Here is a 9,671-nt window from a genome sequence, read left to right as displayed (position 1 = left end):
TTGCAATGATTACTATAAATTCTATTAATGTTAATTGTCCTAATAATATGCACCCAAGCTTGGGGATGCTAATTTTGATATGTCCACTACCTATTGCAATGATCATGATTGGGGTGATAATGAGTCTTATGATCTTGAAAATTTATTTAAGCCTCATAATGAATATGATATTGATAATAGTGTTTGCAATAATATTGAAGGTGGGTTTGGAAGAGTGTCAACTCTAGGTAATAATGATCACATTACTTTGGAGAATGATCAATCCTATGAGATTTTTGATAAAAGTGGGCTTGGAGAGGTCATGACTTTTGATGATAATCCCACTATATTGGAAGAGTGTCAACTTTGCGTGCATGTGGATCATGTAGAAAATATATTATGTGATAGCTATATTGCTGAATTTGAATATGATCCCGCATATTATTACTATGAGAGAGGAAAATATTGTGGTAGAAATTTCCATGTTACTAAATTACCTCTCGTTATGTTGAGATCGTCAATGTTTTATTCATCTTCTTTGCATATGTTAGATGAATCTCCCCTAACATCGTTAGATCATTAACATATGAAGATCTATATACACATCTATTCATTCAGTAGCAGAAACAATTGTACTCTGGATCTATATAAACAACATTGTCAAAAATCATGAAACTACTTTGCAGGGGAGTACATGACAGTAGGAACGGAGCTTGAAGCATATGCTTACCATACTCCATGCTTGAATCATAGCTTGACAGCAGGAACAGATCAGCTTGAAGCTGCTGGAGTAATAAAATCCCTCCAGCATCTGGATTTGCAGAGGAGATTTCTTTGTCGCTCCTGGTTAAAAGTCCTTTGGCCATCATCTAGAGAAAACCATAATCAGGTCTCAGCATACCCAGTTACTCCATCTAGAATATTTCAGCAATCCACATGGAGTAGAAATATTCAGTCATTTGAGCATACAACAGAAATATCCAGTCACTTCCTGCCATCTACATTTGATAATAACAGGAATACAAGAAAAATAGTCAGTCACTTGCTACCATTCAGTCACAGAATAAAAATGACAGCGTTATGCTCTCAATTTCAAAATAAAAAAAATGGACAGCCTACAGTTCAGTGAAGTTCCACCAAAAAGAGTTGAGCAGAATTTCAGAATAAATATGGACATCGTACACTTTCACTGATGTTCCCACATAGTTTATCTTGGTCGGTTTTACTATATATTGAACATATTCTTTGCAGTAACTGAACTTGCAAGTGACTGCTGGGGCAGATGATCATATTGGAAATACACCATTGCAGTAACTGAACTAAACGTCTTTCACGACATTGAGATATTTACCTCCACAACTCCCTTCAAGCACAAGGCCTTTTCCTAGCTACTGACAGGTTCAAGAACATCTACCCACGAACATCTACTGACAGGTTCCACACGCAGAGAGAGGGAGAGGGACGCATCGTGTTGACCTCACCATGGTTTGATACTGGGAAGGAGCTGGAGGTGTAGGAGATAAGCATGCCGACAGCGCCGTGTTGACCTCGCCGCGGCCGGATCGAGCACCGTAGAAGCCCATCGCAACACTAACGCATGCCCTCCATCACAGACCGAAGCTCACTGCCGGATCATCTTGATGGATGGCTCCAGTTTGCTATTTTAGCGAAGGCAAAGAATATTGTTCTTGATCTACGCCCTCCACTGAAATGCCCGGGTGATGTCTGCAACTTCGCTCTGCATCTTTTTGGTGATCAAAGTAGTTCATGTTTGCTGTCCCTCCGACTTGTCTTAATTTGCCTAAGGCCAGCTCTGAATTTCTGTGGCTTTGCAAACCTCCGATCGCTCAAATTGGATTGCGTTTATGTATCGAAGGACCCCCATTGCATGATCTCACACTGTGCTGTCCTTGAGCGGTTGAGCCTAACAGACTGTTTCATATCTTCCTTCACTGTGCCTTGAGCGTTATGCTTTCATTGATCCTGTTGTGAAGACTCGTTTCGGTTCGCACCGTGCAGTTGAGGGCGGGCCACTGTTCCAGGATCTCCTGGCAAAATACTTGTTTGTACCCAAATTTCCAGAGGTCCTGACTGTTCTGATGGCACCACTACCGCGGCACCGGTGACCTGGACATGTGTGTCCAGTTGAGATGTTCAGTGAACAGCTGATGAAATATTATTCATTAACTTAATGTGAAGCTAGCCAGATCATCATGTTTTACTGTTGGATATTACGCTGTATTATCATCATGCTTTCTGGTGCAAATACAGTCATACAGAAATGGAAGATTTTAGCCAATGAATGTTGTCTGACTTTGAAATGAAATAGAGTTGCTACATTTGCGGAGAAAAAACGTAGTTTCAACTTTCACTTCATCTAGAATGGGTTGCATATGTGAAGCGTAAGTTAATTTAGTCAGCCGATACCAATCTGATTCGTACATCCTTTTTCCCATGTCCTAATAATAATGTGGATGATACTGATTCATGTTGAGAGAGTAAATCTAATAGAACATCAGCTTTCATCTCAATGTTATTGGTGAAGTAAATAACTCAGTTTGAATTCCAGATTACTGCATATTTAAGTGGTGAAGTTCTTGCTGTGACGAAACCAGAGTTGTGAAGTTGTGTCGCTTTATTGTAGAGTTGTGAAGAATTGCAGGATCTTTAAGCCAGCAGACTCTGAAACTGTATGGAAATGTGAATTGTTGCCACTTTTGCATTACGTTTTCAGTTAAGAAAGTGTCATTCTTAACCATGCGTGCCTCTTTCTGAAGTGTCATTCATTATGTTTTCAGTTAAGCAAGTGTCTTTTTTTTTGGTGATGTATGATCATGCTTTCTAGTGCAATGGTGGAAATTTTAAGCCAACAGCTGTTCTGTAAAATTCATAGTGAAACAAGATTTCCAAAGAAAACAGCGTTTGGAGATTCAGTCATTACTTGACTTAGTGAGGTGCCTTTTTGTTCGTTTGCGAAATTAGTATGACCTCCTTTCCTTTTTCAATGTTTGAATGAAATATGGATTTCTGGCACTGATTCATCTCAAAAGAGTAAGTTTAGCAAAAACTAAAAGCTGCTTATTGTTTTCAAAAAATTAGAAGAAAAGCAACTTAAAAGAAATATCCGACCTACCGGATTCGAACCAGTGACCTAAGGATTTATCTGCAACGACTACAGTCCTCCGCTCTACCAACTGAGCTAAGGTCGGTTTGTTGTTTTCATAATTTTAAAACGTTTATCAAGCAATCCCTCAACTCGTTTCAATACAAGTACGTCAGTATGTTCTGTTTTTCTCAAGAGCAAACAATTTCTGTTGTGGTTGCTCTTCATTTTCATTGAGAAGGAAGTGTATACGAGAGCCTTACAGAACCCACCGCCATGGCACCAAAACAACAGCTACTGGTGCCATCCACCACCGCTAGTAAGCTACTCCTCCCTCAGACCAGCCTGTGACCCTCCTCCAGAGCAACTGAGCAAGCGAGACAACCACATCATTGATTCAGCGTCGCATGGCAATCCTCTGTTTTCACAATGCAGGCCAGAGGATCAAACCAACCATATGATTCAGCGACGAGTGACAAGGAATAATAATTCTTCAGTTCATTCATTGGTTCATATTGATTTACGTACACGGTAGTATAAGAAGAACTGCCCTTTAGCATAAGAACTGATGCAATGGGGTATATGAACGTTTTTTAGATCAAAGGAGCCTCCAGGCAAAATAGAGTATGTTTACAAGAGGAAACAAAAACAGCCATGCTAGAATGAAAAGAACCTTAACTAGGGAAGATGCAAACCCTCTCACACTCAGCATCTACCCACTACAGGAGCATCACATACTGCTCAACTCATCACAGAAACAGAAAGAGACTTCTCTTTTAACAGTGAAAGTCTCATCACATACTTAAACTTTCTTTCACAGAAACAGAAAGAGACTTCACTTGAAACGGAGCTAAAATTTTAAGCCAACAACTATTCTATAAAATTCATAGTGAAACGGAGCTTCAAACGTTCCAAAGAAAAACAGTGTTTGGAGGTTCAGTTCATCCATAATGGATTGCATGTGTTGCCTCAGTTGACTTATATAGGTTGTAAAATCTCCTCTCCTTTCTCAATGTTCGTATAAAATGTGGGTTTCTGGCACTGATTCATCTCAAGAGCAAAAAATAGAAATTGCTTATATTTTTCACAATATAGACGAAAAGAAAAAAAAATGTGTTGCCTCAGTTGACTTATATAGGTTGCAAAATCTCCTTTCCTTTCTCAATGTTCGTATAAAATGTGGGTTTCTGGCACTGATTCATCTCAAGAGCAAAAAATAGAAATTGCTTATTGTTTTTCAAAATATAGACGGAAAAAAAAATGTGTTGCCTCAGTTGACTTATATAGGTTGCAAAATCTCCTTTCCTTTCTCAATGTTCATATAAAATGTGGGTTTCTGGCACTGATTCATCTCAAGAGCAAAAAATAGAAATTGCTAATTGTTTTTCAAAATATAGACGAAAAGAAAAAAAAGATCCGACCTACCGGATTCGAACCAGTGACCCTAAGGATTTATCTGCAACGACTACAGTCCTCCGCTCTACCAACTGAGCTAAGGTCGGCTTGTTGATTTACTTATTTTCCAATGCTAATTATCGTAACTGCATAATTACTTCTGTTCGTTTTCAATTCATGTACAGCAGAATGTCCTGATTTTACTACAATGCATGCCTGCTAACCACAGTATGATTCAGCGACGCATGTGAAGGAATATTAATTCTCGAGTTCATTCATCGGTTCATATCGATTTACACGGTAGTATAAGAAGAATTGCCCTTCGGTATATAGTAGGCCCGGCCAGCAGCGACACAAGCTAGAGACGATCACAGGTGCACGCACGCTTCGATTCTTCGAGGATCAGAAAGAAACTAGGCGGCGGCCGTCTTGTATGACGCCTCGTCGTCGTCGATGGGCACCACCTTGGGCACGTGCACCGGCAGCACGTCGACGTCCTGCGCCCAGGGGCTGCCGGTGTCCCCGACGGCGACGGCGTCGACCGCCCTGAGCGCCTTCCAGACGGCGCTGTTGCACTTGAAGCCGGAGCCGAAGGCGATCTGCCACACCCGGTCGCCCTTCTTGATCCTACCCTTGGCCTCGCAGTAGGCGAGCTCGTACCAGAGCGAGCTGCTGGAGGTGTTGCCGAAGCGGTAGAGCGTCATCCGGGACGGCTCCATGTGCCAGGCGCTGAGCTTGAGGCTGCGCTCCAGCTCGTCCAGCACCCCGCGCCCGCCGGCGTGGATGCAGAAGTGGTCGAGCGCGAGCGTGAAGTCCGGGATGTGCGGCTTGACGTCGGCGCGGAAGACGCGCTTGAGCACGACGGTGGCGAGGAAGCGGAGCTGCTCGGAAAGCGGGAGCACGAGCGGCCCCAGCGTGGTGATGTTGGTGCGCAGCGCCTCGCCGGCCACGGACATGAGCTCCTTGGAGAGCGAGACGCCGACATGGCCGGCGTCGTCTTCCTCCTGCGTCACGCAGCCGTAGCTCCGGTCACTGGCGCCCCGGTGCGTGCGCACGGTGTGGATGAGCTGGTACTTGGCGCGCGCCCGCTCCTGGCGGCGGTTGGAGAGCAGCACCGCCGCGCCGCCCACCCGGAAGAGCGTGTTGGTGACCAGCATGGGGCGGTTGTTGCCGAGGTAGGCGTTGAGCGTGATGTTCTCCGTGCTCACCACCAGCGCGTACGTGTCCGGGTGCACCTGCAGCAGCACGCACGCCACGTCGATGAATTAACCAACCAACCCAATTTACTACAGCTATTGCCACTAATGGTAGAGGAGCAACATAGAAAATCATAGGTGCATGTGCACCACTGTGCGCACAGATCGATTTCCTGGCGTAGGATGCTCCCAGATTTTGGCGCGCATGCTCTGAAGGAGGAGGAGGAGGAGGACCATTTTGGCGGGCCTTGATTCCGAGTCATGCCGATAGCTACTACTGCTGGTACGTGCGGATTCTTCTTCCCCTACTGGTACTACTGCGTTCTCTCCGTATTCTAGTACCAATTGATGCCAGACTTTTTTACCGCTTCCGTCGTCGCAGATGCCATGCTGCGCCAGTGCGTGGTCCAAAAATATTCTGAAACGGAGAACACGATGCGATGTGACCCAACCATGGCCAGCAGGGGGCAGTGAACAGTACACCAGTACCCACCCGGCAGAGACTGGCGTGCACACATTATGATGGCAGTAATCGACACCCAACGGTCACGGGGGGTCCTATATGTATGTATGGGTGGCTGACCGTCCTCCGTTGCAGACAATTAAAGCTGGAATAATTAGTCAAGTTTATTTACGCGGTCAGACTTAGCTCAGAGCCGTGCGCGAGGCAAAGCTTGCACAGGCATTTTTTATGCACGGCAGCTGGACAATGGTGGGATCTGACGTTGCTTAGGTACGGAGGAATTTAATCTAACGATTATTAGCCGGTGTCGTCCATGCATCGGCCGCAACGTAGCACTGCTCGTTTCGGTGAATTTTGTTAGGCCGAGCTCTTAAGCTGGCCCCACAAAAAGGACTGTGTTTGGCACTGATGTCGAACCAGCTTTTGACTATTTTATTTATTGTTATTGTTTACTTAACAGATGTTTTTTTCTAGTTTCATGCCAATTTTATCTTTCTTTTTTTGCTATGACATGCCTATTTTATAGGCAGGAGACTATAATAAACAAGTTAAAACACAATATACTTGTATTACAATCGTAAATGAAAGATAAGTTTTTTTACATGAAATGAAGCATAAGTTAGCTATTGCACCTTGAGATGGGCCGATCTCGAGAGTAACATTCTAAAGGGGGTTGTCCCGGATCAAGGGGTGTCTGTAGCTTGATGGGACCATCCTATGTTTACGGGGCCATCCTTTACGTAAGGATGGCCCATCGCCAGTCGATCTGAACTATTCAAAATTGAATAGTCATGAGATTTATGGCGCCGTTTTCTGATCTAGGACTTGATCACGGTTGTTCGATTAGCATGGGTAGCCTCCATTATGACTGCTAGGGGGGTCGATTGCCAGACATCATGGTAGGTCCTTGAAGAATAAAATTATCGTGTTTCCTAACAAATCTTCCTACGCTACCAAGTGGTCGCTACAACGAGGATGTAAAATAAGACGGGGTTTTCTTATAATATATCTACGGCATGACATAATGGAAAAAAACAAAGTCGATGATCTTATTTCCCCTTTGCCACTGTCAAGATAAACCATTCCCTCGTTGTTTATTATGAGAAAGTATGCATAGCAATGCATCTTTAGTCATCTTGAACCATATATTAGAAATAGATTACTCATGATCTGTTTAGGCTTGAGAATGGAACATTAAAAACATTTGATGTGAAATTTTTGTACATCACTGGAAAGGACGGAAGTTAAAAAATGGCCCCATGTGTGTTGGCTCATAACTTCACTACGTATATGTGCGCAAAAGATAAGCTATACCCATTGCCACACACCAAGATCGCTTTAAAAAGGATTCACGCAACTTACATGCATGCTAACTCTCGTTGTAATTTTCATAATCAGTCATGCATGCTAAAGGTAATCACGGTTAATGTGCTTTTTTCTCCTGCCTCTCTCGAACTGTCGTATATGATACCGTTCGGCATGAGCAATTAGCTAATCAACAAACCCACACTCAGCAACAAAAAAACTGCATACATGATGAAATATAAGGGCGGATTAATTTATCATATAAATATAAAGGCAAAAATAATGTTAAAAAGGCTTTTATAAATACGTTGACTAGAAATGAAGGATAGTTTAATGTTGGAAGAACCAGCTGGACCTGCCATCTTATTCATATTCCTATACACCTACTTGAAAAATCAGACTGACATGGTTTTGTTCTCTATCATGCTAGTCCTGTCATAGTACTCCTATGTTGATGTTAACGACCTGCGTGATGCGACGTCTAATTCTAGCTTAACCAATTAGTGCATGTCGCAGATATTCCCTTGCCCGTCCACATGGACACTAGAGTACTAGGCCATGCTGTGCATGCATGGGTCGCACGATGGATGCCCATGTCTTCCGTGCGTGCATGGGCAGGGTGGTGCATGCTTTGCATCAAGTTAACAAGGTGACTAATTCGGGTGGACGAACGGAGGGAGAGTGATGTAGATGTATGCATGGATACCTGAAGGAGGTGCTTGGCGAGGTCGATGGCGATGATGCCGGCGCTGCAGCCCATGCCGCTGAGGTTGTGGCTGACGACGTCGTGGCGGAGGCGGTACCGGTTCACGATCAGCGACACGAAGGACGGCGTGGGGCTGTAGAGGCTGGAGTTGGCGATGACGACGCCGATGTCCTCCGCGCGCACGCCGGTCTTGGCCAGCAGCTCGTCCACGACGCCGAATACGACGGCCTCCGACTCGTCCCTCGCCGTCTGGAGGCACATGTCCACGGGGATGCTCATCAGCGACGCCGGGAAGTGCGTGGCCTCGCCGAGCCCCGACCGCTCCATCATCCGCTTCTGGAACGACATGCTCTCGTCGTCGAACCCGCCGGCCAGCCCGAACTGGCGGATGGCCTGCGCGCGCGTCGCCTCGTGCGCCGGCCCGGGCTTGTACCCGGCCAGGTCCACCAGGTACACGGGCCGCGGCCGCGACATGGCGTAGGCGTACGCCGCGGCGGCGCAGCCCGCGCACGCGGCCAACAGCACGGCCGCGTTGGCGCGCGCCTCGCTCCAGAGCGCGGCGAGGGACAGCGTGGACACCAGCCGCGGGGCCACGACGAGGAGCAGCGTGACGGCGAGGAGGTGCGGCAGGCGGCACACCAGGCGGTGGTACAGGAGCCTGGCCTGGTTCCGCGTCCCCTGCTTCACCGTCCGGAACAGATCCCTGTCCATGGCGATCGGACCGCCGGTCTCTCTACCTCCACAAGGACGCTGGCTCGCACGTACCTCGTGAATGGAACCCCGAGCTACCACGGTTCTCCAGACAGACCACCGATTCGTGTGAGCTCGCTAGCCAGCTATGGAAGCTAGAGGGTTTGCCGAGGCTGCCACGGCTCTGCGAGGTGGGTGCTGGCTAGCTCTGGTGTGTGGGAGTTCGCGGCGCGGGGCGCGGGGATTTATACGAGGAGATCAATGGAGCAGGGAAGAGGATGGAGGGGGAGATTAATGGCGGCAGGCTGGTTGAGGAGGTAGCGGGTTTAATGCGCGCGCCGGCCAGCCCGCATGGGCACGATACCGGTGCAGTGCATGCAGCACAGGACACTCAACCGATCGAGCAGAGGCGCCAACCCATACGCATGCGATGCCTCGACCGTGCCATCTATGGATCAGACCGCATTAAGAAAAGGAGAGCAGAGAGCTAGCTCTATTAACGTAAACAAATAATTGTGGATCGGTGCTTGCATGTGCATCTGTGTTGTGCATGCGTACGTGCACCTAGCCGTGTTGGCCGGGTCATACTATTGATGGGCGATCGAGGAGTGAGTTAATGGCCGGGCTAGCTGTGGTCTCGATCGTTTCTTGACGCCATGAGGCAGACCGGGCGGTTTCATAGTTCAACAGTGCTCGCCATGTTGCAGTGTTCGGCAGATATATGTTGCATGCATGTGCTCGTCATGTGGGAGTGTATGGCCAAGCTAGTACCAACTGCTGGTAGCTGCGGAAATTATGCCACTTGCCTTTGCGTTCAATTTCTGGGATTGCTAC

General features: G+C 46.6%; 1 protein-coding gene and 2 non-coding genes across 3 annotated transcripts; all 3 read right to left on the bottom strand.

The window, feature by feature from the left end:
• Positions 1–3,102: 3,102 nt before the first annotated feature.
• On the bottom strand, positions 3,103–3,188 carry TRNAY-GUA (transfer RNA tyrosine (anticodon GUA)). Its single transcript is given in 2 exon segments — positions 3,103–3,138; positions 3,152–3,188. It is a non-coding gene; the product is annotated as a tRNA-Tyr (tRNA).
• A 1,309-nt stretch (positions 3,189–4,497) lies between these two features.
• On the bottom strand, positions 4,498–4,584 carry TRNAY-GUA (transfer RNA tyrosine (anticodon GUA)). The gene is given in 2 exon segments: positions 4,498–4,534; positions 4,548–4,584. It is a non-coding gene; the product is annotated as a tRNA-Tyr (tRNA).
• Positions 4,585–4,730: 146 nt separating this feature from the next.
• LOC123093245 (probable 3-ketoacyl-CoA synthase 20) lies at positions 4,731–9,209 on the bottom strand. Its single transcript, XM_044515151.1, has 2 exons — positions 8,148–9,209; positions 4,731–5,712 (listed from the first exon to the last, which is right to left on the bottom strand). The coding sequence occupies exons 1-2, from the start codon at positions 8,856–8,858 to the stop codon at positions 4,891–4,893; spliced, it is 1,533 nt and encodes a 510-aa protein (XP_044371086.1). The 5' UTR covers positions 8,859–9,209; the 3' UTR covers positions 4,731–4,890.
• Between the last annotated feature and the right edge of the window lie 462 nt (positions 9,210–9,671).

The sequence above is a fragment of the Triticum aestivum genome, chromosome 4B (assembly GCF_018294505.1).
Source record: "Triticum aestivum cultivar Chinese Spring chromosome 4B, IWGSC CS RefSeq v2.1, whole genome shotgun sequence".
Lineage (NCBI taxonomy): Eukaryota > Viridiplantae > Streptophyta > Magnoliopsida > Poales > Poaceae > Triticum > Triticum aestivum.
Note: the sequence above shows the minus strand (reverse complement) of the source record. Positions and strands in the feature narration are given on the sequence as shown.

Excerpts from the sequence above, each read along its gene's own strand:
- LOC123093245 (XM_044515151.1), bottom strand. The coding sequence starts at position 8,858 with ATGGACAGGGATCTGTTCCGGACGGTGAAGCAGGGGACGCGGAACCAG. Across the intron at positions 5,713-8,147 it reads TCGCCAAGCACCTCCTTCAG|GTGCACCCGGACACGTACGC; the intron begins GTATCCATGCAT and ends GTGCTGCTGCAG.